Source organism: Bubalus bubalis, chromosome 3 (genome assembly GCF_019923935.1).
Source record: "Bubalus bubalis isolate 160015118507 breed Murrah chromosome 3, NDDB_SH_1, whole genome shotgun sequence".
NCBI lineage: Eukaryota > Metazoa > Chordata > Mammalia > Artiodactyla > Bovidae > Bubalus > Bubalus bubalis.
In genome coordinates this window covers 174,617,663-174,640,091 of record NC_059159.1, presented here as the reverse complement: position 1 = coordinate 174,640,091, position 22,429 = coordinate 174,617,663, and the positions used below count along the sequence as shown (strand labels likewise).

Below are 22,429 nucleotides of genomic sequence, written 5' to 3'. Positions count from 1 at the left end.
AGAGACTTAGCAGCAGCAGCAGCAGCAGCAAGGATCAATCAGTTGCCTGAAAAGCTAGACAGGCACAATTTGTCTCATCTGGGATGGTTGGCTTTACAGCAGTTGTTGTTTGCAGATTATAAAGTTGTTGAACAGAGAAAGCACTCACAGCCTCTGCCTACAGGGTTTGCCCACGTGGGATACATATCTTAGCAGGTATGGGGTCTTCTAAACAAGCCAGCAGAGGCAGGTAATGGAAGGTGACTTTGAAATCTTGTGACTAATTAGAGTAACAAAGTCTTTGAACAGTTTTCATGTTCAAGAGTTTTAATTTCCTGTAAATAGAAAAATGTTCTCTGATCAGAAATTAAGAGACATAAGAGTAGGAAGCAGAGTAAGAGTGTTGAATTTTAGATTGTGAACTCTCATGCGATATCATGCATTTCGTGATATTTATTTCTAGAAACTCTGAATATAAAAAATGAACTATTATCAAAACTAGAAAAAAACAAAACAAACAAAAATCAGATAAGCACTGTAAAATTTTGGTTGCAGAGTGTTTATGGATGTGAAGACTAGAAGCTACAATTTGTCAATATCTGGAAAGTCAGTCCATTTCTTCCCAGTCTGTCTGAAAAGAGGTCCATTGTTTCCACTCTAGCTATTCTATAGATGACGGGCACTCTAAATGAGATGCTAGTGTAGTGAAGACACCTGCAAGCGTGCTCTGCAAAGCTGAAGAATAATCTAGGCTTAAAATAATGTGGTAAAGGTTTTCCTTCCACTAAGAGTAAAAAATTATTTGTCTGTATGACACACAACTGCTATGTGGCTGTGTGGCCACACATAACAGACAAGAGAACCACCATGTCACAAATGGGACAGTTATGTCAAAATGGAGCAAACAGATATGCGTGTGTGCAATACACACACACACACATACTGCACTCAACATATAAAAGGTTATATGCAAAAGGGTGAATTTGAAAATTTAATACAGTCTCAGTAGACTCAGTTCAGTTCATTTCAGTCCCTCAGTCATGTCCGACTCTTTGCGACCCCATGGACCACAGCATGCCAGGCTTCCCTGTCCATTACCAACTCCCAGAGCTTGCACAAACTCATGTCCATCGTGTCGGTGATGCCACCCAACCATCTCATCCTCTGTTGTCCCCTTCTCCTGCCTTCAATCCTTCCCAGCATCAGGGTATTTCCTAATGAGTCAGCTCTCCGCATTAGGTGACCAAGTATTGGAGTTTCAGCTTCAACATCAGTCCTTCCAATGAACACCCAGGAGTAATCTCCTTTAGGATGGACTGGCTGGATCTCCTTGCAGTCCAAGGGACTCTCAAGAGTCTTCTCCAGCACCACAGTTCAAAAGCATCAATTCTTTGGTGCTCAGCTTTCTTTAAAGTCCAACTCTCACATCCATACACAACTACTGGAAAAACCATAGCTTTGACTAGATGGACCTTTTGTCAGCAAAGTAATGTCTCCAATTTTGAATATCCTATATAGGTTGGTCATAGATTTTCTTCCAAGGAAAAGCATCTTTTAATTTCATGGCTACAGTCACCAACTGCAGTGATTTTGGAGCCCAAGAAAATAAGTCTGTCACTGTTTCCCCATCTATTTGCCATGAAGTCATGGGACCAGATGCCATGATCTTAGTTTTCTGAGTGTTGAGTTTTAAGCCAGCTTTTTTACTCTCCTCTTTCATTTTCATCAAGAGGCTCTTTAGTTCTTCTTAGCTTTCTGCCCAAAGGGTGGTGTCATCTGCATATCTGAGGTTATTGATACTTCTCCTGGCAATCTTGATTCCAGCTTGTGCTTCATCCAACCAGGCATTTCGCATGATGTATTCTGCATATAAGTTAAATAAGCAGGGTGACAATATACATCCTTGACATACTCCTTTCCCGATTTGGAACCAGTCTGTTGTTCCATCTCCAGTTCTACCTGTTGCTTCTTAACCTGCATACAGATTTCTCAGGAGGCAGGTCAGGTGGTCTGGTAGTCCCATCTCTTTCAGAATTTTCCACAGTTTGTTGTGACCCACACAGTCAAAGGCTTTGGCATAGTCAATAAAGCAGAAGTAGATGTTTTTTTCTGGAACTCTCTTGCTTTTTCAATGATCCAAAGGATGTTGGCAATTTGATCTCTGGTTCCTCTGTCTTTTCGACATCCAGCTTGAGCATCTGGAAGTTCACGTGCTGTAGAAGCCTGGCTTCGAGAATTTTGAGCATTACTTTGCTAACATGTGAGATGAGTGCAATTGTGTGGTAGTTTGAACATTCTTTGACATTGCCTTTCTTTGGGATTGGAATGAAAACTGACCTTTTCCAATCCTGTGGCCACTGCTGAGTTTTCCAAATTTGGGGGCATATTGAGTGCAGCACTTTCACAGAATCATCTTTTAGGATTTGAAATAGCTCAACTGGAATTCTATCACCTCCACTAGCTTTGTTCATAGTGATGCTTCCTAAGGCCCACTTGACTTCACATTCCAGGATGTCTGGCTCTAGGCGAGTGGTCACACCATCCTGGTTATCTGGATCATGAAGTTCTTTTTTGCATAGTTTTTCTGTGTGTTCTTGCCACCTCTTCTTAATATCTTCTGCTTCTGTTAGGTTCATACCATTTCTGTCCTTTATTGTGCCCATCTTTTCATTAAATGTTCCCTTGGTATCTCTAATTTTCTTGAAGAGATCTCTTGTCTTTCCCATTCTATTGTTTTCCTTTATTTCTTTGCATTGATCACTGAGGAAGTCTTTTTTATCTCTCCTTGCTATTCTTTGGAACTCTGCATTCAGATGAGTATATCTTTCCTTTTCTTCTTTGCCTTTCACTTCTCTTCTTTTCACAGCTATTTGTAAGGCCTCCTCAGACAGCCATTTTGCCTTTTTGCATTTCTTTTTCTTGGGGATGGTCTTGATCACTGCCTCCTGTACAATGTCATGAACCTCCATCCACAGTTCTTCAGGCACTCTGTCTATCAGATCTAATCCCTTGAATCTATTTCTCACTTCCACTGTATAATTGTAAGGGATTTGATTTAGGTCATAATGAATGGTCTAGTGCTTTTCCCTAGTTTCTTCAATTTAAGTCTGAATTTTGCAATAAGGAGTTCATGATCTGAGCCACATGAATCACTAGACTGCATAAGGTAATTAGTGAAGAATCTCATGAGAAAGATATAGGGATTTTTGACAGAGAGCTTTAGAAAAATCCCACAGTCAAGACACAAAACAGAGATGTCTCTGATAAGCTCTTAAACGTTTCACTTAACCATCTGGTGATGCTAATAGATTCTTTATCAACTCCTCCACAACCCCAAGTCAATGAAAACATTAATGCAGGCATCATTTTGGGCAGGTAGTGAAAGTGTTAGTTGCTCAGTTGTGTCCGACTCTTTGCACCTCATGACTGTAGCCTGCCAGGCTCTTCTGTACGTGGGATTCTCCAGGGAAACACACTAGAATGGGTTGCCATTCCCTTCTCCAGAGGATCTTCCAGACCCAGGGATCAAACCCAGGTCTCCTGCATTGCAGGCAGATTCTTTACCATCTGAGCCACTCAGGCAGGGAACTTCACTCTTTATTTCCTCCTCTGCAAAACAGAAGCAGTAGGAATACTTGCCCCAGCTACCTCAAAGAGGGTTGTAAAGATCAAATGAGAAACTAGATATCAGATAGCCTTGTAAACTATAAACTTCTTGATCAGTGCTAGGTAATGTTGCTTTGCCATTAATATTCCTTCATAGCATTCAGATATTTCACTAAACGATCAGCAAGTCCCACAATACTTTTTCAGAATTTCCTATGGTACTTTCTCTAGACCAAAAAAAATGTGGTTTTTTTGCTCTGTTTTGAAATTCTAACCCACTCTCATTTTACTAAATCATGATGGGGAGAGAAATAAACCAATTATCACTGATTTTCCTTCTCCTGAATGTAGGTTCGACATAGGGAAATGACCGGCTAAATGCAGAACTGATTAGCAAATCTCACATTCTCGAGCCATGAAACCCAGAGAACTCCAGAAAAGACATTTTGATATCAAGTGATGGAAGCTTGAATATATAAACTGATTCATAAATATTTTAAACAAGTCAGTGAGTGAAAAATCATTAGGGAACTAATATGATTAGAATAATAATAACTATTTGGTGTCTCCTGAGAGTTGGACTGTGAAGAAAGCTGAGCGCTGAAGAATTGATGCTTTTGAACTGTGGTGTTGGAGAAGACTCTTGAGAGTCCCTTGGACTGCAAGGAGATCCAACCAGTCCATTCTGAAGGAGATCAGCCCTGGGATTTCTTTGGAGGGAATGATGCTGAAGCTGAAACTCCAGTACTTTGGCCATCTCATGCGAAGAGTTGACTCATTGGAAAAGACTCTGATACTGGGAGGGATAGGGGGCAGGAGGAGAAGGGGACGACAGAGGATGAGAAGGCTGGATGGCATCACTGACTCCATGGGTGTGAGTCTGAGTGAACCCCGGGAGTTGGTGATGGACAGAGAGGCCTGGCGTGCTGCGATTCATGGGGTCGCAAAGAGTCGGACTCAACTGAGCGACTGAACTGAACTGAACTGAACTGCAGTAAATGCCTTTAAAAATATTATTCACCCTCCAACGTTTGAACAGCAAGGAGCCTGAGAGATGTTTACTGCTCCACAAGCTGCGCCAGAGGCACTCGGCTTCTACAAGCCCTTGTTTCAATGACCTCTCACTGTGCTGTGTGTCCAGAACTCACAGTCACTCTTTCAGAGATCAGAGTTTAATCTCTCTGGCAGATGCATTTTAATTAGAAAATATTCTTCCTTGGAAAAGGCTCTATAGTGCTCTGACAGGGTTCCTGACATCATGGACCACTGTAGGTTTACTAACCTGAATACATAAGTAATTGTGGTTAGTATCGGCTGAGCAGGAATGAGGATGCTGGCACAGTGGGTGTAGTGACTTCCTGTGGCCTTCACATCTGAGTTGCTCACTCAGCCCAGAGTCAACGGGAAAAGGTGACTCAGTCCCTCCTGTCTCTACCTGCATGGAGAGAGTGTTGACTGTTGACTCAGTTTTTCTCTTCACCTATAAAAGAGTAATATTTGTATAGCTGTAAGATGCATGCAAGGGACTGAGTGCATATCTTGTACTTCTCTTTTATATTGCTGAAAAGATTTCATAGACCAAAAGATGTGTCAAACTTTCTACTACTGCAAAGTAAATTTAAAGGAGCTTCTCCTCTTTTTACAACTGGCCATTTCCCATTTACCTAAAAGTCAATCAATGAAATAATCGCAGTTCTACCAGATTTGCTGAGACAATCGATCTAGAAGGCCTTGACCCTCTCACTGGGCCTTGGAGCTCCATGATGGGCATGAGGTGGACGCACTCTGGATTCACAACACCCGTTAATGGAGCTGTGCTGCAGCAAACAGCTGTCCCCCAGCTCGGCATCCTGACTCCACGAGGCCCTGATCCGCACTGTTCCAAGCTCTCCCGGCACAGCTTGCTTGCTCTCCCTCTGACTTTCTCTTTATTTAAGACTAGTTTTAAGATACATCTCACCTTATGTAAAATGATCAGCATAAGCTAAACCATGAGAGCCTGTCCTGCAGCATGAACATTTGCTGCTTTGGGGTTCTCAGGATGTCAGATGCGGGGCCATGTCCTCATCCTGCCTGAGTCACCCAGCAGGTAGTGATCGGGGCAGTCAGGTGACTCAAGTAGGGAGTGGCTTCTTGGATCAGAATCCTGCTTAGGTCTTGACCTGTTGAATCAGACTATGCCCTGGGGAAGTTATGAATTCTTAAAGCATTCTGGCTTCTCATTTACTTCTTAACAGCTAGAATATGGCTGCCATTGGAACCAGGCAGATATATGTTCACACTCTTACCTCTCCAGCATGTTATTAATAATTCTTTGATCTAAGCAGGTACTAAATGTCTCTACACCTCGGCTACCTGGTGGGTTAGAATGGTGATCCTCACAGACTGTGCAAGGAGTCCATGCAACAACAAAGGTGAGGTCCTCGTCCTGCTCCTGGTGCAGGTGCCTGGGAAACGTGGCTTCCTCCAGGGAGCTGGGTCCTCCCAGAAGTAGAACCAACACAGGAGAAGCACCTATCCCTTCTTAATCTGCACCACGTGACCTTCTCCCACCAGACAGGAAACACACTACCTAAGCTGCCCTGATTTAAGGCAATAGTGAAAACACCAAAACCTTATTGCCAAAAACTTAAAGTTCTTCTGTGCTCACAGTAGTTTTGGCGTTGATTTCCTCAGAGTAGAAACTAAACTGAAATTGAGAACTTGACGTTGAGATATGTGTTAATCAAGGTGCCCGCTTAGGGTGTCCAATCCCCCCAACTTGCTAGGGACTGAAGGTTTTCCTAGGACACCAGAAAGTTTCCAGGGACCTGGCAGCTGGCCGCCCTCTCGTGTTCGGCAACTAGGGTGGTGCTGGGAAGGCACCCGGGGCCAGCGAGAGGTGCCTGCCTCCTGGGGGCTGAGAGGGCGATGCATGGTCTCCAGCATTCCTTTCATTTGACAGTCGGTGGTCCCAGGTGCCTGCCCACCTTGGCAGACGCTCACATGGGCAGTCTCTCTGGCCCTGACTCACACCTGCAAGAAGTGGGGAGGGAGCTCTCTCCAGTGACCTCGAGTAAACCCCGTTCTGGACTGTCTGTGTTGCGGTCCTGAGGGTCTGCACCCAGCCATCCACCTGCAAGGGTGTGTCCTAGACACAGCTCAGAAGGCACTCAGGGGAGACTCGCAGGAGGGTCTGCTCTGGCCTGTGACATCCCCTCTTTTTGCTACCTTGACTTTTTATTCCATTTGGAAAGCAGACTTCCTCTAAAAGCCAGGAAAGCCACACAGTCCTTTACAACAAACAAGGTTCTGGCTGGCTGAAGACCAGGCTCCAAGGCCCCATTTGTAATGTGTCTGATTTTTCTTCAATTTAGACTTCAAATGAATTTGAAGGGTGAAGGACCTCCAGGGATTGAAATAAGCCATTTGTATTTTGCATGTTTTATTCCCATAGCTTGACTTCTTTTTTTTTTTTGACTTGACTTTGGATTTCATTTATGGTTCAGACAGACTGGCCAACAAATAGAAACCGCAAACCAAAAGGGTCATATTGAAATTCATGAATCAGGCTTCCGATTCTATTTACTACCTTCACTTCTGATTCTACAACCTTACTCACCTTCATTTCCACCCCTCCTTCCTTCCTTCCATTTGCATGTTTCCCATCCTTAACATCAAACTGCCTATGTATCCTTACTAAATATCTAACCCTCTTAGAATGTAAGCTTATAATGGCAAGGAGCCTGGGGAGCCCCACTGTACAGTATTTGGTGCCTCAATAAGTATGGCAGAAAGTGAAGAAGAACTAAAGAGCTCTTGATGAAAAAGAAAGAGGAGAGTGAAAAAGTTGGCTTAAAGCTCAACATTCAGAAAATTAAGATCATGGCATCTGGTCCCATCACTCCATGGCAAACAGATGGGGAAACAGTGGAAACAGTGGCTGACTTTATTTTGGGGGGGGCTCTAAAATCACTGCAGATGGTGACTGCAGCCATGAAATTAAAAGACACATACTCCTTGGAAGGAAAGTTATGACCAACCTAGACAGCATACTAAAAAGCAGAGACATTACTTTGCCAACAAAGGTCTGTCTAGTCAATGCTATGGTTTTTCCAGTAGGCACATAGGGATGTGAGTTGGACTGTAAAGAAAGCTGAGCACCGAAGAATTGATGCTTTTGAACTGTGGTGTTGGAGAAGACTCTTGAGAGTCCCTTGGACTGCAAAGAGATCTAACCAGTCCATCCTAGAGATCAGTCCTGGGTGTTCATTGGAAGGACTGATGTTGAAGCTGAAACTCCAATACTTTGGCCACCTGATGCGAAGAGCTGACTCATTTGAAAAGACCCTGATGCTGGGAAAGATTGAGGGCAGGATGAGATGGTTGGACGGCATCACCGACTCAATGGACATGAGTTTGGGTAAACTCTGGGAGTTGGTGATGGACATGGAGGGCTGGCGTGCTGCAGTTAATGGGGTCATAGAGTCAGACACGACTGAGCGACTGAACTGAACTGAAGTGTGCACCTGTGACTCTGCCGTCATCAGCGGGCTGTCCCTGGTCACAACTGCTGCTGCCCAGAAGCATGAGGGCTTCAGCAGCAGGATGTGGGTTTGCTGGTAATTTCCAATCTGGCACTTGAGATAAGAGTCTTACTTAAGATCAAAATTGAGCGTCCCTCACGCTTGCCTTTCCAGATCTGCTTCTGCAGCTTGGGTTCTCACTTTCTAAAACAATTACTATTCTGTTTTGACTTAAAGATGAATGGTTATCAATGGTTTAATACATTCTCACCTTCAGAAAGCATTTCAATTTTAATGACAGTTTTCAAGGAGATAACACAAAGATGACCATTGTAGAATTTGGGGGCATTGTAGCAGATAGTCAGGAAAATATTATTGAGCAGGAGGACATTTTCTGATGTTTCTGTATTTTCTCCCCATGAGCTGTTCCCTCCTACTTTCACGACTAGAGGTGTAAGCTCCTGGTTGATAACTTAATTTCCTTCTCGTTTGACATTTCCAATCTGGAACATTCAATGATTATATAAATTTACTTCACCACTGGAAATGCAAGCAAAGTTTAAACACTTAACCACTGAGCATCACTTTGTTTTTCACAAAGAGAAACAGAAGAGTAAGAAATCATGTTTGCCTGAAGGAAGAAAATGACAGCTGCTACTGGATTCTGCAATGGAAGCCACACAGCACAGTATCTGGACTGTTTCTGAACAGTTCCAGTTGCTCCAGCCCCTGAGGGTTTGTCCATTATCTCCATGGAAATACAGGGTGAACCATTTATTCTCCTTAAGAACCCTTAAGGTTCTCCCTAAGGATCTCTGGTTGCTTATGTGGAGTTGTGTGTAAGCCACGGTAGGACTGAAAGGGCAGCCGGCCTGGCACGGTGAGAACGGTGATGCAGAGACCGTGGCTCAGGCCCACGTCTCCCATTTGGGCAGATACAGACAGCAAAGCGGATGGGCACGGAGTCTACCTTCAGCAATGAGTTAACTAACAGGAAAGGTTACAAACTATACTCTCATTTTACCTTTGAACTCATTTTACAACAATTATATTAATAAGCCATGAAGGAAAAAAATAAGCAAAAGAGTGATGAAACGAAGAAAACCAATGTGCTAAATATTCAAACTGATTTTACTGTATTCCAGCTCCGGGGAGAACTGGAGACTTCAGATGCCACATGATTCTCCTAGCTCAGGTTTTAGAATGCACTCTTCATTTTGACTGATAATCTGCTGTAATATTTAGGAGGGAGAAAGCAAAAGATATGAGTAATTATAATAACCATAGCCTTGCTTCAATTTTTTAATATTGTACAAATTCCCAAAGCTATATTAAAAATGACAAAAAATAGTTTATTTCTTTGATACAGAATATACAATATTGCACTCATGTTGCAAGTAGTGTGTAAAAAAAGAACTCTATTTAGACTGCCATAACAATCGTCTGGGCCTGATATTTCATGGCATCACCAACAATAACTGTAGCAGTGCCCTTTAACCACTGGAAAGGGCGATGCTTGGTCAAGCCTGCTTCTTATTCCAGCGTCAGTGACCAGCAGTTTAAAAACTATATGCATAATGAGAAAACTTCAGTTATATAACTACCTTTCAGTCACATAACTACCTTTAAGTCTGAGGCACTGGTAATCTGTATCCATATATTAAAGAACTATATACTGTCAAGCTATTTTCCAGGTTTTATCAATTATTTTTCAATAACTTTTCCTTTCCATTGTACTTAATCATATTACCTAATATGCTATTCTTTCCTGAACAAATGAAACTATTTTGCAGCAATAACTACTGTTCATCCTTGTGAAACCAATTATAAACTTTTTTATTCAGACTGAGCTACAAAGTCTGATTTTCTCAGAGTCACTCAGCAATTTGGGTTAATTCAGAGTTAGGAAAGGATTTCCTGCCACCAGCCACACACTCAGCCCCTGAGCTGAGGCCTGAATCCAGACACACAAGAGGGAGTGTTAACCTGATCCTGCTGGGGTCTGGGGACACCCTATTCATGCCTCACACACACCCCTGACATTTACTTCAGAGAGTCACTGTCATTGACACACAAATGCTTCTGGAAGATCTCAGTGCTTTTAAACAGTAACCAATTTGTTTTCCTGGTTTTCATCTATTACATGGGTGGCTGGTAGCTATTTCTGCTGCTTAGTCACTTCAGTGGTGTTGGACTCTGTGCGACCCTATGGACTGCAGCCTGCCAGGCTTCTCTGTTCATGGGATTCTCCAGGCAAGAGTACTGGAGTGGGTTGCCATGCCTTCCTCCAGGGGAGCCCCAGGACCCAGGGGTTGAACCCACGTCTCCTGCATCTCCTGCACTGCAGGCAAATTCTTTACTACTGAGCCACCAGGGAAGCCCACATGAATGGCAGAGTTCACATCATTTTGATCTCAGATAAATCTGACCTAGGATATACTTTATCCTATTCTGACAGTAGAAAGGCACATAACAATTTCACTTAAAGCATTCACATAAAAAATTAATGGAATCTGCAAATAGGGAAACTCCAAATACAAAAGATCCTTTAAAGAAAATTCTCATTTTTGACATTATCTTTTAAATTAAGTATAATCCAGTGAATAGTGAATAGCAAAATAGCAGCATTAAAAAAAAAAAAAAAAAACAGGGAAAATTTTCTTAGAGCAGGGAATCTTCGTCTTTATAGAGTCTACATTGAAGAGGTATCCTCCCCAAATGCACAACCGTGACTTATTGGCAAACAAGTCCCTACAGTGCTGAGCACAGTACAGAGTCCCGAACATGCTGCTGAGTCACATGGAAAATTCAATTAAACAACGTACAAAACGATAACCAAGGACAGAATGACTAAAATTATACTGGCAAAAACCAAAACCGTATGAAATGTCGGAAAACTATCTGAAGACCAATACTTACATAAAAATAAATATTTAACTCCAGGACCTATTCTCACAGCAAAAGTTACAAAAATAGAATACAGTATTAAACAAATACATGAATGTATCAAAATTGGTTTATAAAATATTTTACTTTTGAGAAACCCATTTCTCTTCCTTCCCTGCTCTAATAATTATATTCTTAGATGTATTTTGATGAAACATTGTGAACTTTGACTGGGTGACAGGTTGTCTTTGGGTTGTTTTCATGGATACACAAACTTCTCTCCGAAGGTTCTGAACTTGAAATTTATTTACTCTGAGTGTCATGAGCCAGGACAGGTTTAGGGTCACAGTAACTCCTTACCAAGAACACTCCAACCCGACAGTCTCCCAGCTGCCCAAGGGGCTGCCCTTGTTTCAAACATCCTATTCAGACAGCATCCTATTCAGGCAACGAACTGCTGCCAAATTTGGAATGACTGCATGATAGATGAGGGTGCGAAGTAGACCAAAATGTAGGGCATTTCACATGTCATGAGTCCATGTTCTGCCTAAATAGAGGTCTTTTTTATCCTTTTCGGAAGTTGGGGACAAGAGAACCAAGGAGGCATATCAGACACGGTGCTGCAGAAGAGGACCACTGATACAGATTTGAAGGAAGGAAGCTTCAGTATTCTGCCAATTCTAAGAAACTGTCCAGGTACACAGAAAGGTTTCCTAGCAGTATTTCAACTCTTTATCTTTTTATGTTACCACTGCATGTCCACAGCCCATCCGGAGTGGCACTCATCATGACCCTGCAGCTCTCAAGTGGTTGTAAGAGTGCTTTCTGATTCACCTCGTAAGATGATCAATTGCACAGCTGGAATTCATTGTAGTTTATGGTGCAGCGGTACCTAGAAAAGGAGGTCTATGTGTGAATGTGCAAGTGTGAGCATGTGTTTGCTCTTTGTTAACCACAGTATTTGTGTAGCATACATCTTCTTATGGTCACAGAACTTTGATTTAAATAGTGCCAATCTGTCCAGTATGGTTGAAAGCAGTAAATACCATGGCATTTGTGTTTGACTTTCATGCTCTTTGCCTTTTTTCCTTTCAAAATTAATAATCATTAAAATGTATCATGGTGCCTATTTGTCAGCAAGCCACTCAGAAAGATGCCCTTGAAGATATTTCCAAGCAGCTTTTCCTTCTTCTGCTGCCCTCTGGAAGCAAAAATAGATCCACCTAACACAAGAAAATATTTTCCAGAGCTTCAGCTGTGTCATAACAGTTAAAACTCAGCTAATTTCCAAGTTCTGTGTTCCCACCTTCTCCACAGCATTTCAAACTTCTGAAATGACAAACTTCTTCAGTGGTGTGTTTTATTCCTGGGAAAAGAGCAATTATATGGATACTTGGGTACTCTAGACAAAACCTGGCAGTGAAGATGGGCCTGGGGTCCCAGTCATCCAGACATACTGCAAGGAGTCCCCATCGTCCAGAAGGCTTGCTTCCTGAGGAGTAAGGAAAAAGCTATCAATCAACACCAGTCTAGGCAAAAGTTATAAAGCCAAGCATTGAATTACAAACTTTGGTCCCTGCAGTCTTTGGTTTTATGATACTTTCTGTATTTCACACATCTCCTTTGTGCATTTAAAACTTTGAAAAGAAATAAGTAGCAAACATAGCTATCATCTGGTTGCTCTGTATCCATTTCCCTGTAGGCCTTTTTCTGAGGCAGTAAAGAGAAATTTCTTTGAATGTTGATCGGTAAGGCCAGTGCTCACTAGCACAGAGGTGGACAACAAAACAGAACACAGAGCAAGCAGTACAAACACAATTTAAAAGGCAAACAGGTTCTGCCCTTTCAAACACAGTCCTCTCTGAAAGATTCAGGGGCTGGGCTGATGATGGAGGTAGCCTTATTACAGCTCAGGTCACTACGTTCACCTAAAATGCACTCCTAGTTGGTGAGTACGAACTACCAAGCTAGTTGGAAAAGACAGAAGCGGGAAGGCAGGGGTGCCCTGTTTGTCTGCTCCACGCTCCATGGCATCTGTGCAGATGCTCAGACGGTTCTACCGCCCAGCTTCCAGTTACCCCACATTATCAAAGAGAAATGTGAAAAGAGCTGGGGAATGTCTGATATTTTTGCTTTAAAATTGAACAATATTTATCCCTAAAAAATTCAAAGGACAAGTTGCCATTCTTTTATAACGATATTAAAATCAGTAACATATATTCTACGCAAAAGATAGAAAACCAGAAACCTAAATTTTGGCAGGCCTCCCATTTTAATGAATTGAAGGACAGGAAGATGATTAAACACCAGTAGACAGAAGAGTGGTTTTCATGAATTTTACACTGGGATATATGATACCAAAATTATCCACGTGTAACTGTCAGTCATGGAGCCCAGTGGAATCGCATGCAGCTTCTATAAGTCATTCTCTATCGCTGATGGTCTCACTTTTGAAAAGTAAATATTTTTAATCCATGGGGTAATAGATTTATGAACTTCTTATTTAATTCTGGATGGAATATTTTTATTTTACTTTATAGTACCTCTATCTACCAAGAGGACAAAAACCTTCACATAAAATATATTTTCTTTTTCACCTAGAAAAGACATCTTCGTTCATCTCAAATTTTCTGAATTTTTCATGAAATCCTAAAACAAATCTGTATGGATTCCAACACAAATGTCACAATAAACTAGAGAAAAATTACAGCTGTAGTTTTGTTTCCACAGCTTCCAGAAGTTAGGGAACTATTCTCAGGCAAGTAATCCTGTGACGAAAGGTCAGCTGCATTTTGTTCAGGCTGCCAGAAGACCCTCACCAATGAAGGTGAAGGGTCTGGAGTCTGTCCTGACTCTTTTTCAGAGGGGATTTCATGTCTGAAGGTGGTGAATTGAGGGGACTGTGGTCAGGACAGACATTGTCCTCGTTTGGAGAATGAGGACATTCCACTGGAACCCATGACTGATAATTTTAGTATTCTATTGCCCAGTGTAAAATTCATGAAAATTCACTGTCTACCAGTGTTTAATCACCTTCCTGTCCTTCAATTAATTAAAATGGGAGGCCTGCCATAAGTTGGAGAAAGGACATGCATTTCCTCCTCACAATTATCCAAGCAGCAAGCCCTTAGGTCTCTTGGGTTGAAGTTCAAAGAACTTGAGCTGTTTGGGGTCTATGAGAGTAAATTTGTAGAGAAAATCTTTACAGAGCTGATGCTTGCCACTGACACACAGCAAACTGGGCAGGTTCTGTGTAACAACCATCTCCCTTCTCTGAACAATAACATGAAACAGCTTAGAAGACAGGTGATATGGTCCTCCACTTGAAAAAGCAGCACTGTGAAGAGGGAGGGAGCTGGTGAGTGAGTGCACCTCTGTTCTCCTGCAGTCATCCTGGGCAGTCCTCAACCCCGTGCCACTTTCCTCTGGCCTCAACTACTTCCCTTTGCCATAAAAGTCATGTCACAATAGATAACAGTTTTTCTGTTGTTGTTGTTTTCCTTTTCTAGGTTACAGTCATGGAACACAGACAAACACATTTCAGACTATATGGAATTACAAAGTATAGAGGTTGGAAACCCTCTGCTATCCACGTCCATTTTATGGACAATGGGAGCCTAAGCTAAAAGTCGGGGAGTGATCGCTAACAGAAGACAGGCTCCCGACTCCCCACTGAGGGCTCATCTGCTACACCGTGACCCTCTGGGACAAGCCAGCCTCTGCAGCTTCCCTCCACCATATCAAGGTGTTCATGGCCAACCCTAACCCTGGCCAGCAGTCACTCACCTCAGGCCCCAAGACAACTGGTGAAAAGTACGAGTTAATGTACTGCTTTTAGTTTAAATTCTGATTCCCTTTATACATTCTGTGGGGACTCAGGTTAGGGAAAATGCAATAATCCTCAATAAACTACAAGGGAGTCTGTAAGTCATGACCCTTCTGAATTCAAAAGAACACTGAATCCTTTTCTTTTTATGAATTGTCACATCTGTATTAAGATCATCTTAGACATTAAGACCTGTCTTCCACTTGGGGAAGTTAGGCATTTTTCAGGCCTCAAACAGGTGAGCTGTGTGCAAACACGTCTTAGTGCAGACTCCCCCACCATGCTGAAGACTGATACCATGTCTTAAATTAGTTTATCTCAAGGGCAGACAAAATACTTCTATCACATTAACTTTACAAACATTTATAGCAAGTCGTCAGTGCAGGGTCAGAGAAAACAAGGTGCTGTAGTGCTTAAAATCTTGGTTCTCAAAGAGAACCCTGATAAAGTATCTTCCCTTCTCCCTTCACTACCCCAGAAATACCCTCTCCATAGAGGTGACAGTGAAAATAAACATTCCTTACTTCCTTGAGGAAAAAACTTCCTGAGATCAGCCTTGAGATACTGACTCCAAGGGGAAGAAATACACCTCCCCTGCTATCATCAGAGGCAAATAAAACACAGAATCACTGCCAAGTGGAACTCTAAGACATTAGTTATGATCTAGTCCCTCCCTCAATTAAAAAAAACTGAAGCTCTTTCTTGGGCACAAAGCTGCCCCAACGCATCTCCTTAGAAAGGCCTCGAAACAATCTGAACAAAATTTAGGCAAAAATCTTTTAGAGCTAAATGAGTGCCAAATGGCTGAGAAGATCCTGTAGAGAAGTCCTCCTTCCTCTCGGCTCGGTGAAGGCCTCAAGGAAGCGCACAGCCTTCCTTTCTGGGGAGGGGAGATCGCAGTCCCCCCAGGGTCCCCGCGGACCTGACCGGTCAGCCGGCATCAAAGCTCTGGACCCACGCAGAGCTCTCAGGCTATTTCAACGCAGGGAAACAGCAGAGGTGTAAAAGCACTTTCTGACGGAGCATTTAGAATGCCAATTTCTTCTCTTTTTACAGTAATAAGCCAACTGGCATGTACTTAGTGTACAGAGTTACCTTTCCTGGCAGCTAGAAGCCGCACACTCAGGAGAACCGGCACAGGCCGGGTCTGGCAGCCTTCTGACGCAGGCGCCCCTGCGGCTCTCTCTCGGCCCCGAGTTACTTTAGAAGGCAGGGTTCCCCAGCTCGGTCCCTCCCCAGCACCTCACAGGCGCGCCTCACAGACAGCCCTCCCGGGCCCCGGAGGCACACCTCGGCCCGGGTCTCCTGGGGTCTGTCACGCGGGGCCCTGCAGCCCCTGGCCGGGCGTCTCCTTGGCCTTCTTGCAGGTGTACAGCCACTTAATGATGCGCGCGTTCCTCTCGACCACCGAGGTGGTGCTGGGCACCTGCTCCGCCAGCTCCTCCTCCTGCAGCCCCTCGTCTTCCCCGCTGCGCCGGGAGAAGCCGCTGTCGGAGGTGGCCACGCTCACGCTGCGGACCTTGAGGGCGCCGCGGTCCGACTCAGCCGAGAAGTTCTCCCGCCCGAGCGCCTCCACCACGTCGGGCTCCAGGCCGCAGTACTGGAAGAAAGTGTCCGATTCGGCCAAGGACACGGAGTAGCGCGAGCTAAGGTCGGACTGCGAGCGCTGCAGCCCCCGGCGCCTCGCCCCCAGCAGCTCCGCGCCGCGGGGCGCAGCCGAGACCCTGGGGGGCGTCCCGACGGACCGGGCGGGCGCGGGGCCCGTGGAGGGGCCAGGCTCGGCCCGGGCGGCCCCCTGGGCCCTGACCCCCAACTCCGCTCCCACCCGGGCGGCGCCGGGAGGCTCGGGCGTCTTGTCCTTGCTCGGCCCCTGGAAGAGCTTCTTCACCAGGCTTGCCCTGGGGCTGTCGGCTCCCGACGCTCGGGCGAACTCGCACTTCTGACGGTATATGACCAGCGAGTCCGGCCTTAGCGGCTTCCGCGCTATAGCCCTGCGCACCCCGGGCCCGGGGACGCACGCCTGCCCTCCGGTCGCCTCGGGGCTGCTGCCCCCGCCAGCCGGGCCTGGGCCGGTCCTAGGCGGGCCGCGCACGTACTTGGCGCGGTCGGCCGCCAGCCTCTCCACCGCGCTCCTGCGAGCCGGCCCAGCCGCGTCCGGGGCCGCGGGGGTCCCGGAGTCCCGGGACAAGAGCCGCGCGCTCGCGGGCGCGTCCAGAGCGCGCATCCTCCAGGCCCGGCCCACTGCGGAGACGCTCTCGGACTGCGCGCGGTCGTCAGCGGACCAGCTCCGGAGTCGGTTCCGTGTGAGCAGCGGCGCCCCGGTGCCCGGCCGCCCGGGGCGGGGGCAGAGTCCGCTCCGACTGGAGTACCGCCCGCCGGCCCCGCCCCTCCCAGCCCGCCCTCGCCTCGCGCCGGGCCCGCCCGCCTGTTCAGGGTCCCGCCGGGCTTCGCGCGGACCTGCTCCGGGGTCAGGGCCGAGCCCCGCGGGCCCGCAAGGCAGAGGGGCGGGGAGGGGCCAAGTCGCTGCGGCCCCGGGGGCCCACCGCCCCTTCCCGGCCGCGGGGCGCGGTCACCTCCGACGCCGGCACTTCCGGAGCCGGGAGGGCTGAGCGGCTCCGGCGCCACCCCCCCACCCGGCAGGTGTCTCCTGCCCTTTGAATTCTTAAAGTGACCTCGGGATGTTTGAAAAGTGACTTTAATTTCCTGGAGTGCTCTTGCAGGGCACTCCTCTTAAACTGTAGGAAAGAAACGGCTATGACGCGCCGCAGGACAGGTCAGTCTGTGTGTCAGGCAGAAGGGAACCAGGAACCGGGACTGGGTCCAGGCTCAGCCAGACGGCCGGCCTGCCGGTGGCCCGACCAGACTGGACCGTCTGATGCCGGGGCTCGAGAGAGAGCAGCGACTGCGGAGGCAAGGCTCAGGGATTCGGGAAAAGCCTGAACACATTCCCAGAAGACTGCTGTTTTTACCGTAATCAGTGTAACACGGAAACCACGGGTTCACCAGGGGAGTGAATCAGTCTAGGAATGCTGAAAAAGTCTAAGGGAAAACATTGCCAAAATTCCATTATTTCTAAAGTTGGACAAAGGACTAACGATAACTGCCAGACAGTGATATGTCCACGTTATCTCCTGTGAAAGCCAACTCCATGGTACGCTGACCTTTCAAGGTTGTGGCTGAGTGCGCCTGGTGCGGAGCAACACCTGTCTGCAGGCAACTAGCTGCCTCAGGTCTGGGTCTGATGTTTTTGGGGGTTTTTGTTTGTTTTTTAACAGAAATGCCAATGGGCACCAAGCGGACTGGTGGTGAGTGAGCAGGGGCAGAAGCTCAATGATTTCAAACAGGTTAGGCAAACCTGCATCCACTGACCACCAACCACCCAGAATCCCAGCAGGTGCCAAATGGGTCTTCAGACCTGGAGTTTCTCTGAGGTTATATCCTATAGTCAGTGATAGAAACACAAGAAACCAGGTCTCCTGAGAACCAGGCTACCCAGTTACTGTCACCAGAAAATGCCACACTGAAGTGAAAAGATGCCTGTTGCCCTGAAACTGGCTGAGAGAGAGAGATGGAGCCTCCGCTAGCTCCAGGGATGGACAGATAGCATACTGGTGGTGGGAGGGCCTGGTGGGAGCCCAAAGCCCAGCTTTTACTCAGGCCGCCGTGTCTATTGTCAGTCAGAGAAAACACATATTTTTAATTGCTTAGCCCCAAATGCCTCCTTTTCATGTTTACACTGGGGCAGTTGCAGCAGTTCAGAGAGAGAGAGAACTCCTAAGCATAGGGTATCTGGGATTTGTCTGAGCCTGGGTCCACCATTTATTAGCTATGTTCCATTGGACAGAAAACAAATCTCTCAGGGCCTTTGCTCTGTCATTTGTAAAAATCTTCATTTGTATAGCTTAGAACATTCACTACTTTTTAGTGAGCACTAAATGAGGTCTCTGCCCCGGCTTCTGGAGAGGCTGTCAGGTTGAACTTCTCGGTGTTCCTTGTTAGGGTCAGGTTGCTCCACTGTAAACTAGACTGCATTACTCCCACCGGCTGGGACATTGATTAATGAGATTATGCATATAAAGGGCTTAGCACTATGTCTGGTACAGATCAAATTTTCTTTTTAAAAATTTTTTTATTTGGAAGACAATTGCTTTACAACACAGACGAACTTTTCAATAAATAAATGTTTTAATTATGGTGGTTATGATTAGTGGATTATCACATTTTTAAAGACGGTTAGTGAATTCACATATGAGTATTGAATAAAACTACTATAAAGTTGTATTTAAGGTAAAGATATTAAGATACTGACAAAATTTTCTCCATAAATTTTTCTCACTGCTCAGCTGGTAGCTTAGACTTTGAGCCTCATTTATCCCTGGCATCATCTCCAAAGACATGATCAGAGCAGGAATAATGCTTACAGACCCAATGATCCAGAAACTCTCCTCCAGAGAATATGTCCTGTGGAACCAAGAAGAGATGTGTTCACAGTATGAAGATATTCACTGCAGACAAGCAATTGAAATCAACATATATTCAACAAAAGGAAGAAAGTTAGATAGTGGATGACACACCCATGGGACGGAGCATCATGCAACCATTTACAGTCATGCTTCCATAGGATATTTTATGGAGTGCAAATGATCAGGATGTATGTGAAATTTTAAAAATAGGACAAGTATAGTGGCAGTCTTGAGTAAATAGCTAAATATCATGAAACCTACAGAGACTAAATCATGAAGAAATAGAAAATCCACATAGACCTGTAGCTAGTAGGAGATTGAATGAGATAGCAGATGTCTCCCATCAAAAAGAAACCTTGTACCTGATTATTGACTGACAAACTTTTAAAGAAGAACTAAAAACCAATTCTTCTTAAATTTTCACCAAAAAGTGAAGAGGAGGGAACACTTCCTAACTCGTTCTATAAGGTCTGCATTACCCTCATACCAAAACCAAAGATAAAATAAGAAATCTGCATATTAATACCCCTTATGAACATTAATGCAAAATTGCTTAACAAAATACTAACAAGCACAATTCAGCAGCATACTGAAAGGATTATCTACAAGTGGGATTTATTTTGGAATGCAAGGGTGGTTCAATGTATGAAAATAAAACAATATAATATCAACAGAATGAAGAGAAAGAAAAACATACAAAGTCATTACAATTGATTCAAAAAAAGCACTTGACAAAATTCAACATATTTTCAAGATAAAAACACGCAACAAACTAAGAATAGAAGGAAATTACTTCAAGGTAATAAAAGTCATATGTGAAAAAGCTAGAGTGAACATTAAACTCAACAGTAAGAGACTGAAAGCTTTTTGTCTCGGATTAGGAACAGGGCAAGGGTGCCTGCTTTCACCACTTCTATTCCATGCAGTACTGAGTTCCAGCCAGAGTAATATGGCAAGAAAAAGACACAAAGCCATAGATTAGAGACACAGATTAGAAAGGAAGAAGTAAAATTTCCTGTTTGCAGATGATGTTATCTTATATGTAGCAAATGCTGAAGATTCCAGAAAAAAAAAAAAAAACTGTTAGAAAAAAATTCAGGAAAGTAGGAGGATGCAGGTTAACACACAAAAATCAGCTGCACTTATATGCACTAACTGATTAATCTGAAGAGAAAATTACAAAACAATTGCATTTACTATGGTATCCAAATAATGAGTAAAATATTTAGGAATTAAACCAGGAGGTAAAAGACTTATATGATGAAAACTACAAAACACCACTAAAAGAAATTAAAGAAGACATAAATTGAGCTACATCCCATGTAATAGTTTGGAAGACTTAATCTTGTTAAAAACCCAATACAACCCCAAATGATCTATAAATTAAATCTAGTCCCTATGTAAATCCTAATGATATTTTTGCAGAAATAGGAAAGAAAAAAAACCTATCCTAAAATTCATCTAAAACATCTAGGAGCCTCAAAGAGCAAAAAAAAAAAAAAAAAAAGCTTGAAAAAGAAGAAAAAATTGGAGGACTTACACTCCTGGTTTTATAACTTACTGCCAAGCTAAATCAAAAAAGTGTGATGTTAACATAAAGACAGATTAAAGACCAGTGGAATAGAGTAGACTCTTAAAATAAACCCTCAGATATATGGTTGAATGAATTTTTATAGGGAGTGCCAAGATGAATTAGGAAGGGATAGTCTTTGCAACAAATGGTGCTAGATAAACTGGATATCCTCATGCAAAAGAATGCAATTGGACTTAAATCAACTTGGATCAAGAACCTACATATAAGACCTAACACAATACAAGTCTTCAAAGAAGACATAGGACCAAACTTTATAACATTGAAATTAGCAATGATTCTTGGATATGACACCAAAGGCACAGGCAACAACAAAAAAAAACAAACAAATTGAAATTCATAAAAATGTTTTAAAATGTATGTATCAAAATCACTATTCACAGACTAAAATGGCAACCCACAGAATGGGAGAAGATATTTGCCAATCATGTATCTGATACAGAATTAATAACCAGAATGTATAGAAAACTCCTAAAATTCAGCAACACAAAAACCCAATTCAAAAACTGACCATAAATTTAGACATTTCTCCAAAAAAGATTACACAAGTTGTCAGTAAGCATATGAAAAGATGTTCAATATCAGTTATCATTAGGAAAATGCAAATCCAAACTACAAAGATATACCACTTCACGCCCATTAGGATGGCGACTATCAAGAAAGAAAGAAAGAAAGGTCAGAAAGCAGCACGTGTGGGTGATGCTTTGGAGACACTGGGACCCTGTGCGCTCTTGGCATAGAATGATGAAACCTCCGTGGAAAAAAATTACAACTAGAGTTACTTGTGTCCCAACAATGACACTTCTGGTTATAAACCCAAAAGAAAGGAAGCAAGAGTGAGGAGGTGTTTGCATACCAAGTTCATAGTAACTTTGTTCACAATAGCTAAAATATTGAAGCAACCCAAGAGTCCTTCAGTAGATAAATGGATCAGCAAAATGTGTATATATCCAACAGAATTTCATTCAGCCTGAAAAAGGAAGAAATTATTGCAATGGACTGCAACGTGGACGACCTTGAAGACATTATGCCAAGAGAAATAGGCCAGTTACAAAAAGACAAATACAGTGTGCCTCCACTTATGGAGTTACTTAGGGCAGTCAAAACACCGTGAAGACAGAAATGTTCATGGTGGTAGCCTGGGCTAGGGGGGGCAGATTCTGGAGAGTGATAGTTTAATGGGTCGAGTTTCAGTCGTACAAGAGAGAAAGAGTCATGGAGATGGATGGTGGTGATCGTTGCAGGACAATGTGGATACATTTAACATCACTGAACTGAACACTTGAAATGGTTAAGATGTTAATTGTCATGTTATACAAGTAACAAGAAATATTTTACCATAATAAAAAAGTGGAAAAAAGCAAAACCTGTGATACAATCATACCATGGACTATTACTCAGAAATAGGAATAAACTGATCCACCCAACTTGGGTGAATCTATAGTGAATTGTGTTGAAAAAAAGTCCATCCTGAAAGTTTACACATGTATGGTTTTATTTGTGTAGCATTCTCAAAATGACAAAACGGTAGCAATGAACACATCGGTGGGGCCAAGGCTAAGGGAAGAAGTGG

The 22,429-nt window shown here is 43.8% G+C and overlaps 1 protein-coding gene across 2 annotated transcripts; it reads right to left on the bottom strand.

Moving 5' to 3' along the window:
- Positions 1 to 9,421: 9,421 nt before the first annotated feature.
- Positions 9,422 to 18,943, bottom strand: FAM110C (family with sequence similarity 110 member C). 2 transcript variants are annotated; one of them, XM_025282386.3, is made up of 2 exons: positions 16,093 to 18,941; positions 9,422 to 12,468 (listed from the first exon to the last, which is right to left on the bottom strand). In XM_025282386.3, exon 1 carries the CDS (start codon positions 17,024 to 17,026, stop codon positions 16,118 to 16,120), a length of 909 nt encoding a protein of 302 aa, XP_025138171.2. In that variant the 5' UTR covers positions 17,027 to 18,941; the 3' UTR covers positions 9,422 to 12,468; positions 16,093 to 16,117. The 2 variants fall into 2 exon arrangements, 1 of the variants encoding a protein (XP_025138171.2); XR_003108375.3 differs by having other exon boundaries at positions 15,898 to 18,943.
- Positions 18,944 to 22,429: the final 3,486 nt, after the last annotated feature.

Coding starts and splice junctions, on each gene's coding strand:
- FAM110C (XM_025282386.3), bottom strand. CDS start 17,026: ATGCGCGCTCTGGACGCGCCCGCGAGCGCGCGGCTCTTGTCCCGGGAC.